General features: G+C 35.7%; 1 protein-coding gene across 2 annotated transcripts; it reads left to right on the top strand.

Annotated features, from left to right (window-relative positions):
- ncaldb (neurocalcin delta b) lies at positions 1-19,753 on the top strand. Of its 2 annotated transcripts, none has more exons than XM_038287088.1 (4): positions 1-197; positions 14,649-15,068; positions 17,850-17,955; positions 18,049-19,753. In XM_038287088.1, exons 2-4 carry the CDS (start codon positions 14,691-14,693, stop codon positions 18,141-18,143), a joined length of 579 nt encoding a protein of 192 aa, XP_038143016.1. In that variant the 5' UTR covers positions 1-197; positions 14,649-14,690; the 3' UTR covers positions 18,144-19,753. The 2 variants fall into 2 exon arrangements, with proteins under 2 accessions (XP_038143016.1, XP_038143017.1); XM_038287089.1 differs by having other exon boundaries at positions 14,652-15,068.
- The last annotated feature ends 2,472 nt before the right edge of the window (positions 19,754-22,225 follow it).

Raw genomic sequence — 22,225 nt, forward strand, 5'->3', positions numbered from 1 at the left:
CATAGTCTGAGTGAGCAGCCGTTGAGAACACATTCAGCCTCGCTTTTAGAGTTTGGACCGTGAGCAACCGGCTATTGCTGCTACTGTGAGGCTTTAGTTTGTTTCCCACCTGGTTTCAAAGCTCTTTTACTCGAAGTAATGGACTATTAAGAAGACTTTTTAAAAGAAGAATCCCTCAACGAAACTGAAAAAGCGAGGTAAGTCGTTGCTAATGTCCTCGCCTGTCACAGAGTTCACCGTACCCTCTTCCTGATACTTTTATTTACTCACAGCTCAGTTCAAATTGGTTTGCAACCCGAACAAAAAGTAATTTCTGACTATTTCAATTACTGTTAGTAGCTCTGAGGTCAATTTTAGGGACGAAACTTAACTGTTTCTTCTACACATTTGCCCTGCAGCAGCATTATACATCGCTAGCCGCTGATCAGGCTTCACCTACATTTCTAATCGGATGAAGGTGCTCCTTTTCATCCCTAATGAAACCTCCAGAGAAGTCCTCATAGGTACTCGTTTTATTTGTATTTTAAGCGTGAACAGAGGAAGTGGAGCCCACACAAAGCCAAGTGAGGATCTGATTTCAGCAAATAGCCCATCAGTCAACTCAGTGGAATAAAGCAGGGGAGAAAAGGTAGTTTTTACTGCACTGGCTTCACTTTGACAACTGAGTGGAAATGTTTGCTTTCCTGCAAATGAATGTCTCTGGTAAATTGTCTGTGCTCTCAGTCAATAGAGTAAAAGCGATCACTCTGTTATACTCCTCAGCCTGCTGTCAGCTAAAGGCTTTTTTTTTGGTGTCACAGACATATGAGGATATTTCTTTTGTCTAGAAAATAAGAACAGAAAATGTCCAACATCATACTTCGCTGTTGCTCAAACATTGATCTTGCATTTAAAAAGATCAGTTTTTCTCAAAAGTATATCTGCTCACATTTAATGCATACTGCACAAATATTTGCTCCTTATTTAAAAAAAAATCTGGCTTCTTGCACCTCTTCTGTAGGGATTAAGGCTATTTTTATTTATTTATTTTTTGCTTGCTAAAGGTCCTTTTTCCTCTTTTGGAATTAACACTTTGACTTTGTCATCTTTGCCTTTTAACTAAAGAGGAGGAATTTAAACACATGAAAATAGTTTTAAACAGATGTTTAAGGACAGAAACATGTTCTTGTAGAATAGTGAGATCATATTTATAATGTATCATTTTAAAGTAAAGATTAATAAAATGTCCGAGAGCAAAAATCATGTCTTTGTCTGAAATTAAATGGTAAAAATGCTGAATTTACATTGTGCTTATCAAGCCACTGTAACCCATTTAAATCTAAATCCACCAATTTGAAAATACAATTGTACTATTTTATACTTCAGTAGGCAGATTGGTTGGTAATATGGAGTTAGCTGCATTTCCTAGCAGATCATAAACGTATAACAAGAGGAAGCTAAAATCAGACACGTGTCTACCAAAAGAACAATATGTCAGTTTGGGGCTTTTGAGTGTTTGTTAATAATTTTGATGATTGAGAAGTTGCATAGGAGAGTGGCGGAGCTTTAAAGAACTTTTTAATTGGTGCAGTTAAGGTTATGACGTTATTTTAAAAGCTGAAAGTTTAAAATAGTTTGTGTCTCTCAGTTAAGATTGTTTCAAATTAAATTTAGTCCACAGTGCTTAATATCCTAATTGTATTATCAAAATTCCCATAAAACCTCCTTATTCTACAGTGGTTAAAGAAGTACAATACTGAAGTTTCATGCTGAACCACAAGTTAAATCCCTTTGTTTCTATGTAAAGGCCCTCTAAGCTTTATATACAAATACACAGTTATTTATTCAGACAAACAACTTGAGGCTTTGCATCACATGAGCATCTCTGGTAAATTATGCATTCAGTCAGTACTTGGGCTACACTGTCTTTATTTTTAATCTGCTGGATTCAGAGTCTGTTGTCCTAGTGTAAATTGGTACATTCAGTTGTTGGCTCATTAACACTGCATTTGGTTTCTACATTTTTCTTAGCTAATATTCCAAACAGTTTTACTTATTAGGTTGATTTGTATGCTTCCAAAAGTGTACATTAAAAGCTTATTAAAAGAGCATTCAACCCACACCAGTCCAGAAATCCTGGGCTAGTTTATGTCATTGAATCTGGATTGAAACATGGATGAAAATTACAGAAAAAACTAAAATAATTGTTTAAATTTGTTTTAGATATCAGCCTAAATAATCTGTTTTCATCAGTGTATAATATGTATAAAATACCAGTTTTTAACTATAAAAACAGTATCGGAACCTTCTTCCTTCGTTGAACAGTGCAGTTTACTTCTGATCTGTTCCCAACTTCAGATTAAAGTCAAATTTACAAATTGAGTTTTAGTTGATAGGAGTTTGGGATCATTTAGTATCAATGTATATCACAATATAAATTTATTCAGTAATTGTGGTACAGCTTTTTTTATTCCCTGATATTCCAGGATTTATGTTGTGTGAGGTGTTTTTAATTTTTAAGGCGAATATTTCTAAGAAAATATATATTGGAGGAGTCGCGTAAACGTGGCAGAATAATTGGCATGACAAGTTTGTAAAGGCATCTATTTTGGTCTTTTTGGCGGTCTTTCTCAGGTTTTTTGTTTGTATCGATATTGAAATAATATATCCTTTAAAATTGTAATTTCAGTTTTGGCTTTATCAATGAGTGCTATTGGGAACTTTAACAAACTTTTTTATTGGTTTGAAAACTAGAAAAAGATGCTAGCCAATTTTCCAATTAGATCCCTGGTTCTTAAGCTGCTCTAAAAATACCCCTTATAATTGTTGAGCTGCCGTCAGTGGCACCTAAAAGAAATGTCCAAATTAATTACTGTTAAAGGAAATACAAACAAATAAACCCTGATCTAAAGCTTGTATAAAAACCTATAAAAACCAGTGGAGACATTTTCATGAAACTCAAATTTGGATGACAGGGAATCAGGAACCTGTGTTATTTTATAAGGGATCAGGCCTTCTTACTAGAAATTATATTAAATTCAATTAGGGCTAAAACTATTATTTAGATTAATCGTGATTAATAGATTATTGAAATAATCTTCAGCTAATTTAGTCATCGATTAATCATTAACCGTGGGGTAGAGACTGTAAAATATGTTTTTAGCTAAAGCCAAAAATATTTAAAAATTTTGTTTTTAAGATAAAAAAAGTTTTCATCTTCAAATGTACTATATCCAAAACTCCTCAAGTAGGAAAGTTTTTGTTTCACCTTGTTTAATTGTTGTAGAAACTCTTATTTAAGGAACCTTTGGCTATCCAATTATTAATCGATTAATCAAAAAAATGATTGACAGATTAATTGATTCGCAAAAAAAGTTGCAGCCCTAAATTCAACTCAATCATGTTTAAGATTAACCAACTAATTTATTTAGTGGCTAGGCTAACTAACGCTAGCAATTAATATTTCTTTGCATCATTATGTACTTTAAAACATAATCCATGTTAACTAATATTTTTCTGTACTGTTTGAAGAAGCACATTAACTTTTTTTTTATGTTTGAGCTGTATCTATTACTAAGGCTTATTCGAAAGGCACCCATATTAGATCATTGGACCATTTTTTTTATTTTTATAAAGTTTGGTAATTAACATATTTATTAAAGTTACTCCAGTATGTGTATACATGTATATAGACTTTTTACATGATATATGGTTTGTGGTAGAATGTCCACCGGGAGAACCTTCAGTGTGTTCCCGGGGGTGTTAATGGAAACTGAAATAGATGCGTAAAATGATACCGTGTCAAAAGAGGACGAGGTTTCCTAATCCAGATAAAACATTTAGTTGCAGAAAATAAGAAGAATTAAGCCTTTTTGCATGGAGGAAACAAACAAACAAACAAAATAGCTTCAACAGACAAAGCTGTGTGACATCATCACTTTTGAATTGGATTTTAGTAATATGTAACTCGAGGTGCCAATAAAACAACGAGGACATTCGAAGAGCGGAAGAGGTGTAGTAACAGGGTTGGAGTCAAGATAGTGGTCGCTGCAGTGCTAAAAGCTTCTCTTCAAACATCTGAAGATGCCAAGCTCCTACAGATGATTGTTATATTTAAATGGATTCCCTACTTTATTCTGCATGACTGGGTTTTTTGTTTGGTTTGGGCCAGATTGACGGTAAAAACAGCACAGTTTGTCTCATCGATGGGGCAGTTGGTGCTCTTTTGAATTGAATTAGTGCTTTTTTAAACATAGTAGGAGGAGTGAGTGATATGGGGTAAATCCAGGATAAGGGGAGCAGTAAAGAGAGAAGAGAAATGAGTACAGAAGATTTTGATAGGACACTGCTTGTTCTCTTTCTGCTCCTCTGCAGCAGATGCAAGTTACTAAGAGGAATGGGAGATGCTCAGTCGTCTCATTGACATTTCCACCCCTTCTGGCTTTTGTTTCTGTTCGGCAGGGAAACACATTTAGTTATTCAGGGGAAAATGAGTGTTGCTCTCCGCATATAATGGCATCAATTTTCTCTGAGTGTTTGTCCAATGCTCAGTCTGTTTTGCAGCTCTTCCCTTCATCTCTGTCTGCCGTCATTGGCATTTTGTTATCTTGTTCTCATCCGCTCCTCATAATGGCTTCAGTGTCATGATTGTGGTTTTCTGCAGCGCCTTGACGCAAAGAGCTCTTCGACTCACAATGGGAGCCGATGTGTGCTGGATTATGATGAAGTTTAGGCCTCTTGTTTCACACTTTCTTAAAAAACAACAAAACAAAAAAATTACAAGGACAAAACCGTGAAAGTTGTTAGTCTGTGTTTTGAAAAATGCTTTAAATTAGTTTCTTAGGAGATGGTGATTTGCAAGTTTATTTAAATACCACTGATAATAAGATTATAATGGAGGGTTCACTATTGTAACCTTCTACAGTAGATTACCATCAACATTTCTTTTCAGCTGTAGATAAAAGATATGCAATATAAACAAACATCTTAGGAGATTTGCATTTCGGCTTATTTGCTCAATAGTTTTGTATGCAACCACTGAGCTGTGAAGAGGAAATGTACCGTTTTCATTTATTTTCACTGCAACCTGATGCAATTTGCAGTTCAAATTAGTTCATTTCAATGTGACTTTGAATAATAAGTGCATTTATTAACTTTTTGCTAATCTGTGGTTCAGTATTTGTCCTGTCAGTCACAGTTTAGAGATGATCAAAGGAAAAACGGTTTGTTGCAGAATCTGAACCCATGATAGGGACATTGTTTTATTTAACTTTACGGGTTTCTAGGAATCCATTTGAAAATTCTTTCAATAACTCTAGATTCCTCTTACTTAAGTTAGCGCAATGATTCTTCGTTCATGAATGAAAAGCTTTTCCACAAATGGTTTCCTACCACTGTTTGGTCCAGATGGGACCAGTAGTGGTCTCACTCTGACCTCGCACCAAATAACACGGCAGATTGAGTTGCACTTATACATTCAAGGAGCCACTGAAGCTCACTACACACGCTGCCACAGTATTTGTAATGTGAGCGCTCCATGCTCCAGAAGTTATGCTGGGTAGCAGCTGCTTTTAATGGGGGTTTGATTGCAAACAGGCCATAGCCAGAACAGTTTTTTCCTCTTGGTTTAAGACAGGTGCAATGTTTGAGCCAAATTATTTAGATTTTTAGCCTTTACCAAGTCTGAACGATCCAGCAGGGGCAGCAAGTCAACCAGTTTGAATTGAAGCTGCATCGACACCCTCAGTTCTTGCATGTACCTAGAGATGAAAGCATAGTGAGATCAAATATGTGGGTTTAAAGTAAAAGTGTTTCCTGTGCACTAGTTATTGTAACTTCCCATGGCAGTTATCTGCATTGATGTTAAATGTTTTCACTAAACAATAAAGGCTGTGCTCACAATTTCAACTCAGATTTTCATCATTTGCTACACTGTGAGAAGTGGAAAAAATAGAAATTCTAATGTAATAAAAAAAATAAAACAAAACTTTGCAAGCCTGGAACACATTTAAAAAATGAACAAAATCAAAAATTAAATGCTTTTTTTTTCATAACCTTTACTTGATATTTCCTCAGCTCAGTTTGGACAATCAAACTACATGCTGATAGTTTATGTGGCTTATTATTATGATTTTGTATTTAATTAATAGGTAGAGCAGTAAAGACAACAATTATCTTTTTTCATTATTTCTCCTGCAGTTGTTAGTCAGCCCTCCTATTTCAATCTTTTGACAGTTTTTTTGGAGCTTTACTAACAACAGCAATGATTGTTACCAATCTGCATAACTGTAAGCAATTAGAGAGAGAATGTGTGTGCTTGTTTGAATGCACCGCTGTTTAATATGCATTCTTTTACCTTAATGATACATAACATAAGCATACATTTTATTTCTTATATTGGGCCTAATGTGAAAGCTGCCTCTCAATTGAAAATTCTATTACTGCAAAGAAGGAAAAAGAAAAGGTTTAGATTTTTTGCTTTTGAAGTTAAAGTGTGGTTTAATTAAGTTTTGCATGCCTGAGAGAGACGCATGATAGTTAACCTTTTTCATATGGTCAGTAATCTGGTCCTTTTTAGCCCTTTTGGCTCCCTTCACCTCCCTCTGTTCTTGGATTATCCGCTGCAGTCTTGCGTCAAGGCTTACCTGGAGGATATAAATGGAGACGTGCGTCCCTTACATAACTGAACAACAAAATGTTCTGAGACAAACGTCTCTGTGAAGAGCCTAAAGCAACGAGAACAGCGCAACTTAATTACACTAGAAAGAAACCAGCTGCATATGGTTCTTCACTTAAATGCAAATAAATGTTTGCAACAGCTTCAGAAATGAAACATATTTATTTAAACACCAGTAAACACCAATGCTTTATCATTCTAAAATCTGATAGATATATTTATTTATTGTCTCCAGGTTTATTTAGTACACTGTGTCTTTTTGTTGATGCAGTATTCTGTTTGGCACATCCAATATTGAAAAATACATGATGTTCATTAAATACAATACAAGTAAGTTTCACTTTTGTAGTCTGTATTCATTTGCTGGCTCCATACCTGCTTTCTCTATCATGAAATCTGCTGGACATTTATAATATTAGTATCAAGATTTGTCACTTAACATCTAATAGAATTTTATTTATTTATTTTTTTGCTTGGAGATTTTATGTGCCCTTACCATTTGTTAATTAAAAAGAAGTCCAGTTTTAAAATTGGCAGATCAGATCTACAGGAAAACTGAAATCTATCATTGTAGTTTCTGATCATTGGGTTTAAAATTACATTAGATCCTAGATTTCTTTAAAAAAGAAAATGGGAAACTTTGTTTTTTCTCTTTTTTTAACCATCATAACTGTGAATTTATTCAGGTATATATTTCAAAATCATTTGGATATAAATTCTAGGGATACACTGTATGGGGAGGAAGGTGCAATACTGATATAAAGAGCTTTATAATACATCAAAACATGGTCATCATTTTAGTGACAATGTCTGCAAAATTGCAGCTGAAAAAGATCAAATTTTGCCTTTTTTTGGTAAAATATCATTCATTCTTAAGTCCAGTGATATTTGGTCCGACACTGTCTGCAGACAGTAGATGCTTGTTTTCAGTGGCCCAGATGACCCACTATGAGATGAGACACGATGTGGATCAATCAATAGTCATCTTATTTTTTAGCAATAGTTTACATGGCTGCACTAAATTGTTTAATATAACATTTAGTAAGTATGGCCAATCAGGTCAAATCTTTTTTTTTTTTTTTTTTTAACCAGAGATGCCTAGACCAAATGTTGATGTTGGGAAAGATGCCAAAACAAGTAGAAAAGAAGAGCTTCTGCCATCATCATATTTATTGTACTATTTTTATTTATTTTTTTCTGAAAATCAAGCAATTAAACAACTTTCTGTTCTGTTATTATGACCAAAAAAATCCTAGTTGAAAGCACATTTTGTGGAGTTTTTCTAGGAAATGAACTAAAAGCTTTAAATTACCTCATTGTTTATCTTAAGGTTTGTTTCTTGCTTGTGTTCAAAATCTCTGTTAATAAAACAATAAAATAGAAGAAAGCAACACGACATTTTTCATTGGCAAAACTTTGAATATGAGATATTTGTTGCATTAGATTTCCATGGTAATATGCTGCTTTTTCCATATCATTTCTGAGATTTAGTCTTCTAAGTTAAAGTTATTTGACCATGCTTGGTGTTCATGTTATTTTTATTCAAAACTAAAAGTGATAGCATGTTCAGTTCAGATTCACTCACACAGCTTTAGCTTAGGTCAGCAGCTCTATCTCTGGCCTGTTCTCAGCTCAGAAGGTTAAACTAGCTTTCACTCACTTATCCTGACCTCCTGGGATGCTCAAGAGAGAATCTGCCTCCACCACGTGAACTTAGCAGTCGTTATGTAAGCCTGTCGGCACCACTCTGCCAGGGGCAGCAGGTAAGAGCCTTAGCGGTTAATTGTGGGCAATGATCTCACAGAGCCAGAAATAGAGAAGATCTTGGGGTGACAAGATGATGGGATGTTCGATAGAGGTCCAGGTTCTTATTATTTAATCTTGTTTTAAAGTATGGACACCCTGGAGTAGAAATGTTGCTCTGGCTGCAGGAACACAATTGAAGTCTTTTAACTGGGCTCATTTTGAACATCAAAGATGTTGGCTCAGAATTTTATTGCCTTTTTTTAGGTCATTAAAGTCTTAAAGATAGACTATTTTGGTATTTTAGTAAATACAAAAAGATAATTATCACATAAAAAAAAAAAAAAAGTTTGATAATGAATAAACTGCTTGAAATGATTGAAGACAGATATCTCTCCCACTGCTCCCTCGCCGTTTGTTTTAAAAACCTTGCCATATCATATTGATGTGACATGCACTTGTATTCAGTTACATATATGGGATATATGTATTTTATGTCATTAATCTTTGTCTTTGAAAACTTTGACCAAGACTATGAAAATTAAAGACTTTTTCATCAGTATAAGACTGGAATAACTATTTTTCCACTTCAAATAAAAGGTATTTTCATTGTAAATGTTTATAGTAGGGCTGCAACTAACGATTATTTTAAAAATCGATGAATCGGCCGATTATTTTTTCGATTAATCGATGAATCGGACAAAAAAAAATTTTTTATATTAACCTCTTTATTCCAAAATAAACATTTTAGACAGAACAAACAAGCACACAAGTACAGGTTGCTCATTAACTGTACTGGTGCAATATGAAAAATAAATGTTTGTGTAAAAACTACGCAAACTTACATGAGAAATGTAGCTGTACATCCACAAAATATAGGCTACTTTGGTTCATAAAGCGCAAAAAGAGACAGGCATTTTTGTTTTTTAAAGCCCCTAAGGGGTTCAACAATAGGTCCCCCCATTTCAAGAAATGAGTTTTTTTTAGACTAGAAGAGTTCTGCCTTTTAAGACAGGAAAGTATAGCAGTTAAAGTTGCTGCTTGAGAAAATACTGAACCATAGAGATAAAAATAGCCCTGTGATTCAAATTATAAATTGTATTTGGAATAAAAATGAGAGAACTAGGGGTGGTAAAAAAACACATCCTCCAAAGACAGATATTTACATGGGAATGTGGCAGATAATTAATTGACATATTACTGATCTTGCTGGATTTTGTTCTGCTTTACTTCCATAAATTGCAGGATCTTCTTTTCTTTATCTTTGCCAGAAGATTTAAACTTTAAAAGCCTTGCCCTCATAATTTGCAAGTTAATTTATTTATAAAGAAAATATAAACGCTGCTTAAACAAATGTAAATGAAATTAAAAGTAAAATAAGTAGCCAACCTTATCCCTGTCTGTAACCTACTAACAAGGTAAGGAAAGCATCAGATGAGCTACCTGAGAAACTAACGTTACGTTTCCCCACTTTAAAACCAAACAAACATGGTTACTCATCCTGCTGATCAGCTCTCTTCACTGCCATCGAAGGCTCCAAAGTGTTTTCTTTTCAGGTGCTGCGTCATAACAGTGGTGCTTCCGTGCCATGTTAATTTATTTTGAAAAAAGTTGCATGTTATCACTTTTTTCACTTTACAAAGCGCAGGCTATTTTAATTATTGTGATCAATTTGCGCCGTCAATCCCGGCGCATGCGCGCTTCATTTGCAGTCTGGACGCTGAGGGTAAACTCCTCACTAAAATCCTGCGGCTCTGACTGCCGCGCTGAGAGGGATTCCTGTGGGAGAGGGAGAAAGGCGTTGGGATGGGGGAGGCGCCCCACGGCAGGCAAAAGCCGCCAGTGACACCGTAAAAAGTCGCCAGATTTGTCGCTAGTCGCTTTTTTGAAAAATAGTCGCTGGAGGGGTCTGAAAAGTCGCTGAGTTGGCAACACTGCAACTGCGGCGCTGACTCGCTCCGCCATATTTTTTTTTCTTCCCCCGGATGACGGCGGCGGCGGATGACGCATTAATCGCGCGACACAACTAATCGATGATTAAATTCGTTGCCAACGCTTTTAAAAGTCGATTTTTATCGATTTTATCGATTCGTTGTTGCAGCCCTAGTTTATAGATTAATTCCGTTTCTCCAGACTGGCGGTGAAACGCATATAGCTGAAGGGGAATCTGTCCTAGCATAAAACAGCACTAAGAGAGATGACTGGAAGCGCCAGTCTTTTAGTTCTACCGGCCAAAACTGGAGGCTGTCCAATTGAAAGCATAATAATATTTTTGTTGGTCAGTGAAAGCACAATAAGTGCGGCCATCTTATGATGAAAGTGCTCTTCTAAATGTGACCGAATAAGGAAGATACCGGGCTCAATTGATCCTTTTTTATTTTTTTTTATAAGAAAGCTAACCCTTACTTTCACTGTGGAATAGAAGCAACACCTGCCTTAAAGGGATAGTTCGGTATTTTTGACATGAATCTGTATGGCATCCCCATCACCAGCGGCATGCAATCACACTGACTTACCCCTGGCAGCGTCCTGTGAGCAGAGTTATCGTCCAGTTTTGGTCAAGCCGAAAGTAGTCCTGCAGGTTTTTAGGAACAGCGAAATAAAACTTTTCTCTTCCCAAAACATTATGTGTCGGCTTGACCAAAACTGGACGATAACTCTGCTCACAGGACGCTGCCAGGGGTAAGTCAGTGTGATTGCATGCCGCTGGTGATGGGGATGCCATACAGATTCATGTCAAAAATACCGAACTATCCCTTTAAGAGGAAGGTTTGAATAAAAATGTATTGTAACGAAAGGAAAATATATTCAAGTATGTGGTAAGACATCTTTTTGGTTACTAACAAACTTGCTCAATTTTATTTAGTTTTTCATGTTTTAGGTCTCTGTCTTTTATAAGTTAGAAATGGTGACAAACTATTTACAGGGTTTCTCTGGGTCATTAAAAATCATTAAATTATTATTTTTTAAATAAAGGCCTTAATTGGCATTAAAATTCATTAAATTTGATAATCGTGACATTAAAATGCTTTGAAAAAGAAGCTTGAGGTGGAGAAAATGCTAGAGAATGGGGGGAAAAATGCAAATTTGAACCAAAGTGGCGGGAAAACAAGGAAATTGGGACATGGCTGCAGCCTGTCCATGGTGAAGATGACGAAGGATTTTGCCGTGTATATATATGTGTATCTATATAGTACCCATGACTATGATATAAGTCATGGGTACTTGTTGATGGCATTAAGATTATTTCTAAGAGCATTAAAAAGCATTAAATAAGAGTTACTCATTCATGTATAAACCCTGATTTAAAATTTCAAGGTTAAAATAAACATCCTTTCTCTTTGGAGTCCACACAATCAATACAGTTTTAGTAATGTCTAATCTTATGTTAGACATTATGTTAGCAGTTAGCAATGCTAATTGCTAACATAAGATTATTAAAAACACCCTAAAATGAAGACTCATCTTTTTTTTTTTTTCCTTTTGTAAAGGTACAAAGCTACTGCTCTTACATTCAAAATAAACTGGAAACCAATATAACTGAATGTTTTTCTCTTATGTTGTCTTTTACTGCAGTTTAAAAAAGAATTCCTAATTGGCCAAACCTTGTATCAGTGGATCAAAGCTCCAATTGTTTAAACTCAAATTGAGTTCACATGATTGATATTTCTAATTAATTTACCAGTTTGTCTAATAGTTTTCATTTATTGTTTCCAAAAGTGTTAAGAACAACAAATCAAACTTAAAAATGGCACATTAGTTTCCATTTAGGTTGGAATAAGGAGAATATTGATTTGTGTCATAATTGAGATACTTTCTGTAAAACATCTATCAAAAAGAGCACAATTAAATTAAAGACTGAGAAGTCTTTTGAATATTTTTTCTTCAATGTTAGATTAATGTAAACATTTTTTGTCCCTTATCAAAGTTAAATCCCATTTAAAAACATCTATATTAACATTAATCAATCTGCTGTTGATTTTTTGCAAAAACGCTCCATCTATGTTTAGTAAGTAATTGAAAGGAAAGATTTTTTCCTCGTAGAGTTTTGTGGTTGCTAAATTGATAGCAAAACAACCATTTATCCAACAAATGCATCCAGCTGATTAAGTCTAAACCTCATGCTGCTGTTTTGATGAAGCTCTCAGGAGAAACACAAATTAATCTCATCAGTCTGGTTTGTTATAATGGAAGACAAAACATTTTAGTCAGCATGTAAATAGTCTGGCTGGATGGATGCAGGTAATTTCCAACTAAAACTAAAGGCAAGCAGCTGAACAAGCCATCAGGCTTTCCTGGAAGCCTTATTAATTTCTAATGTCAGCCAAAAGCATTCTGGAAAGTTTTTGTATTTATTTTTATCTGACTGCGATAATGAGAGTGGCTGCATGGCTTGTTGTTTCTCCTCTACCTCTAAAACCATTATTATGATGCACAAGAATTTATCAAGCAATTAAAATAGTAATTTAACAGAATTGTGGTTCAGACCTCTTCAACAGACAGACTGAGACCTGAACAGAAAAGGGCAATTACTTTACTGGGTACTTTACTGAGAACAAGAAACGTGGAGGGCTAAATTTTACATATAAAAACATACATTTTTGATATTGAACAAGACTTTTAGCTCTCATGCTGGTGTGATTTCCCTTAGACTGGGTGTATAAAAAAAAAAAGAAAAAAAAGACTTGGTGGAAATATAGTGAATTTCCTTTTCAAGGCCTGGGATCTAATTGCAAAGCTAAATATCAATTTAGAAAGGGACAAGGTGGGTCAGGTAGGGCAAAAAAAAATAGTTGTTGTTGAAAGTTTAAATACGCTTCCATTAAAGACAAAGAAACATCAGCTGCCCTTGAGATTGACTTAATTTATAAGAAATAAATTTTGTCAATTTCAAACCATAGCGAAATTACTGTGTATGTGTGTTTTCTGTAGTGTTCGGAAAGACTTCTGCACCTGTTTACAGATATTTTAGTTCACTGTTCATCAGCTAGGTACTTTTATTTTTTTTAACCCCTTTTTTTTTCCCAAGAGCATTTTTTTTTTTTTTGTCAAATTCAGTATTTTTTACTAAATTATCATTTTGTACGTTTTTTTTTTTTTAAGGCAGCAGTGTAATTCTGAGAATAATTATGGGGTATATTAATGATTTAATCAGGCTGTTATCATAATCAACTGGTGTTATATTTGAATCAGTGTTTTTTGTTTAGTTTTACACTCTCTGCCATGATAAAATATAAATAAATCTATGAATATCACCAGGTGGTAATCTGTTTTCCCTGCTCTTGTAGCGTTATGACGAGGATTCGGTAACTGCAGGAAGATCTGTGAGGGTGACCGCAGCTCATTGTTGCCTCTAAGCTAATGAAAGGATTAAAGCTACCTGGTTTTTAAAAATTGGGCTTAAAGAAGTTTGTTTTACATCTCAGGAAATAATGGAAAGGCTGAGATATTGTTTGTCAGTGATGAGTCTCAGAGTTCTTGCAGGAAATGTAAGTTGCATCTGCAGAGATGCAAGCAAAGGCGCATTATTGCACACGTGGTTATCAACAGGTGTGGTTGGTTTGTGTACAGATGTTCTGCTCTCTGCAGACATTTGGTGGTCTCTGTTTTTCCTTTGCACCTGGCAGTGAAATAGAAACTCTGAAATTCTAATACTTTTTCCTTTTTTGAAAAAATGAGTTTTGTAGATGTGATAATTTTACTAAGAAAGCATAATTGAGTAATACTGATGTTAAAATAGACAACAAAAATTGAAACTTTGCTTTGTTAATCAATGCATTTGTTGAACAATTTCCTGTTATAAAGCTCACTAATGTTCAAATTTAGTAAAGGCAAGTTCTTCTTCTGTTCATCATATAGAATTATCATGCACGGAAAAACTATTAAAAAAATCAAGAGTTTTATGGAGTATGAAATCTAAGTTTCTAAGACAGACCCTGTGACCTTTTTATCAACAAGAATCTCTTCCTGCTGGATAATCTGGTTATTAGAGGGAGAATTGGACTCTTTGAAATGTTTTTTGTAACCTAGAAGCTTCTTAATCATTTGCAGTTCAGCTAAGGGTGGTTGAATGAGGATTTGATTTGGTATTTTAGTTGTTTCTGGTAAATAGCTGTTGCTTTCAAAGCTTCTCCCATATTTTTTGGTACATATTTGCATTAGTTTTAGTGTATATACATCTTTTTTTGTTCAGGCCTTTCCCCATCACTCTTGCTTAAATATATGTGTATGTTTTTTGTCTCTTGCTCAGCAGCCTGCTTTCAAATCAAGCACCACCTCCAGAGAAGCAGCCATGGGCAAACAGAACAGCAAGCTCCGTCCCGACGTCATGCAGGACCTTATGGAGAACACGGACTTCACCGAACACGAGATCACAGAGTGGTACAAAGGCTTCCTGCGGGACTGCCCCAGCGGCGCCCTCACCATGGAAGAGTTCAAAAAGATTTACGCCAACTTTTTCCCGTATGGAGATGCCTCAAAGTTCGCCGAGCATGTCTTCCGCACCTTTGACGCCAATGCCGACGGGACCATAGACTTCAGGGAGTTCATAATCGCCCTCAGCGTCACCTCCAGAGGCCGGCTGGACCAGAAGCTGAAGTGGGCGTTTAGTATGTACGACCTGGATGGGAACGGATACATCAGCAAGGCGGAGATGCTGGAGATAGTAACGGTAAGAGATCAGCTCATCATAGGTAGGGTTGGGAATTGAAAAGATTTTCACGATTCCGATTCCCTTTTCGATTCTATGAAATGATTCGATTCTTTATCGATTCTTTTTTCGATTCCAATTTGGGGGAAAAAGGAGAACAAACAGTTTGATTATCAGAATCAACTTTGTTTACTTAACTATTGCACAATCTTACAAACTCAACAAGATCAAGATGTCCACAGGAAATGTGAAACTGGAGTAACATCTGTGTTTAAATGAAAAATAAATATACAAGAACAAACTTAATAACCAACAATGTCTAATAACAAATGATGGGATAATAACCTATTTTAAATAACAAAAAATACTAATTATAAAACAGTAGTAGGAAAAATTAACAGTTCTTTTGCAGAAAGATGAGCATATCTGCTTTTTCTGGAAGAATACGGGATCTTTCAGGGCTTATGGTGTCTCCAGCCGTGGAGAACACCCTCTCAGATGGGGTGGAGGAAGCCTGCACACAGAGGTAGTTTTCAGCCAGTCAGATAGCAAGGGCAGCGTATCTTGCTTGTTCCACCACCACAGTGTGGCGCTATCCCTGCAGGGGATGGAGGGCAAGCTTTTATAGAGCTGGATTTCCTGATCTACCCTCTGGGCTAAGGAAAGACGGGGCTTTGATTCACAAAGTGACCGCAGCTCGTTGTCTTCCTCTTCGAATAGTTCTTCCAACTTGCGTAACTTGCGTAACTTGCGTAACTTGCGTAACTTACGTAAAAAACGTGACGTAAGTCGTGCTCCCCAGAGCCGGCGCTCTAGGCTCTGGTGCTGCGGGAATCGAAAAAAGAATCGTTCAGTGAGCTGCCAAACGATGCCATGGAATCAGAAAATACGGAACCGGTTCTTAACAGGAACCGGTTTTCGATTCCCATCCCTAATCCTAGGAGTGTTTTCCTTTTAGACTCCCTCAGCTTTTCTCTGCTTCAGTTCATGTCATTTTATTGGCATAGGAATTTAATCTCAGTTCAACTCAATTCAAAATACATAATTAACCTCATTGAAACATCGCAGGTGCAAAAATTTATATTATTAACCTAATTTATGCTGTTTTTGGTCCAACAATTTTTTTTTTCCTCTCACAATTCCTTTTAATATAGTAATTGTGATATTATTTTTTTTAAATATTTCGGTAAATATTGATTACAGAGTTTTTCATTCACTGACATTCAGGCATTATGTCTTTAGTTTTCTCAAGCAAATATTTATGAAATATTATTTAGTTTTTAAACTTGACAAATGGTCCTCATAGGTTGTAAAGGCATCTTATGTGGACATTGTTGGCAGTTTTTCAAAAGGGTTTTATTGTGTTTATATTAGTATGGTAATTGTATTATAACAAGCACAATGAAGAAAGATATGCTATCATCAGCCCTAGATTATTCCCATTGGTTGCTACAATATTACATCCTTCCTCTGCATAAATAGATGATAGCTGCTCCTGTCTGGCTCTCATTTCTGAACTGGAACTGAATGACCATCACAACAGGACGTTTCTTTTCTGATCTTCTCAATCAAACCTTCACTTAGCCAAAGGGCTTCTTTACTTGAAGCTAAATGAAGCTCTTGTCTAATTGGACGAACACCTCCTCCCTGTGCGTCATTCACACACACACCACCCAGCAAGCCTTTACACATGTTGTTACATCATATATCATGGTGCTAAATGAAGCGCCTTAGGTAATCCGTCTTCCAAATTAGTTTTCATTACACTTAAGAGACTTGTATGGTGAATGCGTGTTTATTTGTAGGAATGTTATAAAACTCTGAGACTGTGGATTTAGATAGCTTTTTCTTTCATTATTCACTCCTGGGATTAATTCAATACAATCCGACAGATTAGTTTTCATCAATACAAAAAAACTCTTCATGCCTTCTGATATTTTACAACTGGTTATGATAGAGCCACAAATTTATGACAGATTCATGACATTTTATAAATGTAAATTAATAAATACATGTAAAAATAAATGGTTACAGCTCGTAAGCCTTTGGACTCTACCAGCTTTAAACATCATAAACCTGGTAGCTTTTTTTAGTTCTTCTTTGTTAGATTGTTCAAACCAAGTCAGATTGGATGGAGGCTCTCTGTGAACCATCCAAACAGGAGGTCTAAACCATTCCTCTGTAGTTTTTATGACTGTTCTGTTGGAAAGTGAGCCTTGTCTCCAAGATTTAAGCTTTTCCAGCCTCTATAAGGTTTTATTTTTAATTTTTCGCCCATTGCTCCATCCATCTCCCTATCATCTCTGACCAACTGAAAGATAAGTGGTGGACATAGCCAACAGATCTGTAAACAGATTCTGTTTTCACTGCTTTCATGTTTTGTTAGAGGCCATAAACTAGCTTTTTCTTTCAGGGATAAATCTTTAACTTTTGATAAAAGTTTAGATTTTTTTTAATGATTATGGTAAATATATGGTCTGAGAGTGAACAGTTTGTGTGGACATTTAATAGAGATAGACCGACACATTGGCCAGCTGATATTTTTGTTCAAGCCAACACAACAATGTTAATAAACATTTATTTATTTTTTTATTAAGACTTGTGTAACATTTGATATCATTTTGCCATTTTTGTTGTGTAAACAGAGGAATGTGGGGGGGGGGGAAATCAGTTCCAAAAATCAGCCGCGTATATCAGTGATGGGTTTAGGCTGCTGTCCAAATGATCAGTATGAACCTTAAAAAAACAGTTTGACTGAATGTTTTGTTTTTCTTTCTTTGTTTTGGTACAACCCATATTCAGGCCATCTACAAGATGGTTTCCTCTGTAATGAAAATGCCAGAGGATGAATCCACACCTGAGAAACGCACAGATAAAATCTTCAGGCAGATGGACACAAATCGAGATGGTAAGACTCGCCTAGCATCCTGTCGTTACAAACAAACAGCTGAAACTTAGAAGTAAAAAAAACCATGTATTAACAAAGCTTTGTCTGTTTCAGGTAAACTGTCCCTGGAGGAGTTTGTGGAGGGAGCGAAGAACGACCCGTCCATAGTGCGGCTGTTGCAGTGTGATCCCAGCAGTGCTGGGCAGTAGGAAACTGGACTGATACTTTAGCACATTTTTAAAATCTCTCCCATTCGACCCACCTGAGACTCTTTTGAAATGTAATACTTTGACCTATAGAGGCACATGAACACTCACTATACTGAAACAGGATATACTTACATATACATGTAATCTTTCAAACAACCCGATGCACACACTGTTCACAGGCCTCTATGTTTGGTCAAAGGTTCTGCACAAACACGAGTCTGATCCACGGTACAGATTTGACTTGAAGGACTGACATACCATCAAAGACTCACTGGGAAGAAAAAAGCTCTCCCTGTGCAGTGAGAGCAGCTGGGTAGGCGATGAACGAGGTACGCTGAAACAATCCTGGTTTGTTTTTATCCTTTTTTTTATTTTTAAAGAGAAGAATGCTGGTTTTATCCGTGCAGCCGACATGACAAACAGATCCTTACCAAGTATTGCTTTAGCTCACTGTCAACACTGGCATAAAAAAAAAGAATGAAGCATGTCAGTCTGGGACTACAGAGGAGTTATTTAAACAGACAATCTGGAGATTGTTGTTTAAATAAGGAGTTTATTATTTTTTTATTGTACTGTATTACTTTTGAAAGAATGTTACGAAACAACCAAAACTGACTTGGATATTTCTGAATGAAGTTGAATTGTCGTGACCACAGATTATACGCATGTGGATTCTGGAAAGTGAACTCCCCTTACATTTGGGATGTGCATAAAATGAGCTGTGATTGCATGCATGCAACCGCAGTTCAAATGGAATGACAAAGCAGATATGAATATAAATAGTATGTTTTTATTTTATTCTGAAATTACTGCAGCGTTTTGTTGCAGCGTAAAGATTTAACTTTAAAGTTTTCAAAATACTGAAATGTGACGACAGATGTTTGGATTTCTTTTACTGACAATTGTGAGAAAACCTGTACAATCACTCGTATGTATACTAGACATATTTTAAGCAAAAGGAGAGGATTGCACATGTTTTGTTTTTTTCAATGCATTTGACTTTTCCTACTATTAGTTTAAAGTAACCTAATTTTCCCCATTCAGAAACAAGATGTCAGCAGATTTAAGTCTAAAGCCGTCCGCACTCTTTTCATTAAAGGAGGGTCTGCCAGGATATTTTCTGTTCAAGAAAAAAACAAATGTTCTGTTTAAGTGACAATGTTCTGGTTTGTATTTTTCCTCTGAGTAACACTGTAAGAACAGCAGTTTGTTTTTTCGCTTCTAAACACAGACTGGAAGTCGTTTGCAGGAGCAGATCTCTCTACTTCTATCAGGATTCATTATACTCCACTCTGCCCTGCTGAGCAGAGATACAGTTGTATTCACAGGTGTATAAATGTAATAGTTGGGCTAAACTATTTAAAGAAAAGAAAAAAAAAAGAACTGTGATTCAAACTTCTGCTCCTTTCTGTTAGACAATCAGGTACTTCCACTCCTTTATTTAATTTCAATTGCAACCTGTGGTCAAGTGCCAAATATAGAATTAAATGAAAGGAATAAAAGCACAGTATTGTATCCATTTATCCTGTACAGTTAACTGTCGAACAAAAAGTAAAAAAAAAAAAAACATTGTATAATTGTGTAGATTTTGTATTGTTAAACTGCATTATGTAATTCTATGTAGAATGTCCATTTTGTTCAAATAAAAGCAAAGTGGAGGAATAAAAATATTTTCATTTCCTCTTTAATTCTAAGGTATAATGTTTAGAAAAAGGAAAACAGTTAATTGATTTCTAAACTTGAAACTCATCCAATGCCATTAAGAACTTATTTTATAATGGGGAAAAAAATCGCCCAAGACCTACCTGAACCTGATGACTCATCTGTCCCTAAACCTGAAAAAAAGGTAAGTGATATCTGCCATATTTATTTCTTTTTTTCACTTTAGAGAAATATTTATCCACTCGTTTGAATTCAGCATCATTAAGCTGTATTTTTTTCCTCTTATGCTTTCTGTCTCTGTTCTGCTAAATAAAGGCACTTTGACATAATTCATGGATAAACCAATTACATCCAAAGAAGAAAAACAGCACCATGTTATTAAACTACCACCACCATGTCCCGCTGTTATACCGCGGTACTTTTACACCAGATGTCACTACTCTTACATCTTCCACAGAGTGCAGCTGTTATCTTGTCAGACCACAGTGTTTTCTAAGACTGTGTTTTCCAACCTTTTTTGACTCGTGTACCCATTTGGGCATTTTGTCTTACCAGGAGTACCCCTCTCAGTCAAAAGTATCAGTGATTGTCCAAAAGTGGAATGTACAATAACTGAAATAAAGACTATTTCGAGACAAATCTCTTTGAGAAGTAGAACAGAGAGATACACAAGATCTTTTGTCCTGGCCTCAATTAGACAGTTTAATGCCTCTTGAAGGACTGAGTTTTTTATTATAATTAATATTTTTTAATGTAATTTTGTGTATCCTATTTTATATGTTTTTATCTTTGCTATTGAGCAGGTAAATTTCCTATCTATCGATCTATCATTCTATCTATCTTAATCATTTAATTTGTATAATTATATGCTTTCCACCTCAAATGAAAAAAAAAACATCAATATGTTGCCTTGAAGTTGGTAAAAATCGAAATAAATACAAAATAAAATAATTTTATACACCTGTTTTTATAAAACTGAAGCTCCTTGGAGTAACTCCCTTATCACTTTTAAACTTGATAAATTGGAAACAAAATACAGAATAAAATTATATTCAGACTGACTTAATCCGTTTTAAACATATAAGAACATTTATGTTTTGGCTGAAAAATGCTTGTTTAATTTTTCAATTGGGTCCTTACAAAGCAAAACAGAGACCAAGCCCTATTTTATTTTTCAACCTAAGAAATAAAATATTTTATTGCCTCCCTTGCAATGCACTCACGGACCACTAGGGGTACCTGTACGCCTGTGGGGCAACAGTGGCTTCGGGTTTAGGAGTTTGCCCTGAAACCGAAGGGTTGACAATTTAAACACCGGCTTCAGCTTTCACCTGCATTGCCTACTGATGGTGGTCAGAGGGCCCGGTGGCACCAGTGTATGGCAGCCTCGCTTTTGACAGTGAGCCCCAGGGCAGCTGTGGCTACAATGTAGCTTGCCACTATCAGTGTGTGTGTGTGTGTGAATGTAGTGTAAAGCGCTTTGAACTCTCCTGACGTGAAAAAGCGCAATATAAGTACAGGCCATTTACCCCGGTTGGGAAACGCTATTCTAAGGAATCTTGAGGATCATCAGGAGGCCTGTGTTCCGTTCAGTCTGTACACGAGGCTTGTAGCGCTTTAGGTGTTCTGGATTATCATGATAAAGATATAGTGGAGGATGTTCTTTTTCTGGGTGGATCATCCAAATAAGTGGTCCTCCTAATTGTCAATCATTCTGGTGATATATTTACCTAAGGCCATCCTACGTCCTGTCCCCATTTTTAACTTAGCAGTGGTGAGTCTGACATAGTTGAAAAATTTACAATTTTCTTTGCAAAGTGAGCTTGTATGAGCGATGCAAACTGCAACTTTTAAATAGAGCGTATACGAGTAGAAACGGGCTCCTGCATGCTCTTGCACACATTTAATAGGTGTTCCCTCTCGGGAGCGGGTACGGGGTTGTGCATGTGCATTTTTTTTTAAGTGGAGAGGTGGGTCTTATCAAAAATTCGTGAAAATCCTCCATTATACCTTTAAGCTTTTAGGAAGGTTCCCTACTGACAAATATTTTAATCATCTGTTGGTAATGGCTCTCACTATTAGGATATGATGGTCAGTTGAACAAAATTTTAAGTTTATGGTTGGGCAGGGTTATGTTTTTAAATAGGAAAAGATTTGGATAAATCCCCCAATAAATAAAAAGCCAAAACAGAAAAAAATCTGCACTTTTTCAAAGCACTTTATCAGTAGAAATTTGTTATATTTTAATTGATTTTTCGATAAATCATAACTGTTTATTATATTATTACGGTAAACTTCTTAAGTACTTGACATATAAGTTACAGATTGGCTCCATTCACACAAATGAAATATTTTATTAGTATTTGTTTTAAGAAAATTCATTTAGAATCATGATTTTTAGAGAAGTCTATTTGAAATTC

Source organism: Cyprinodon tularosa, unplaced genomic scaffold (genome assembly GCF_016077235.1).
Source record: "Cyprinodon tularosa strain WSP-4 unplaced genomic scaffold, ASM1607723v1 ctg234, whole genome shotgun sequence".
Lineage (NCBI taxonomy): Eukaryota > Metazoa > Chordata > Actinopteri > Cyprinodontiformes > Cyprinodontidae > Cyprinodon > Cyprinodon tularosa.

Excerpts from the sequence above, each read along its gene's own strand:
- ncaldb (XM_038287088.1), top strand. The coding sequence starts at position 14,691 with ATGGGCAAACAGAACAGCAAGCTCCGTCCCGACGTCATGCAGGACCTT. Across the intron at positions 15,069-17,849 it reads AGATGCTGGAGATAGTAACG|GCCATCTACAAGATGGTTTC; the intron begins GTAAGAGATCAG and ends ACCCATATTCAG. Across the intron at positions 17,956-18,048 it reads GATGGACACAAATCGAGATG|GTAAACTGTCCCTGGAGGAG; the intron begins GTAAGACTCGCC and ends TGTCTGTTTCAG.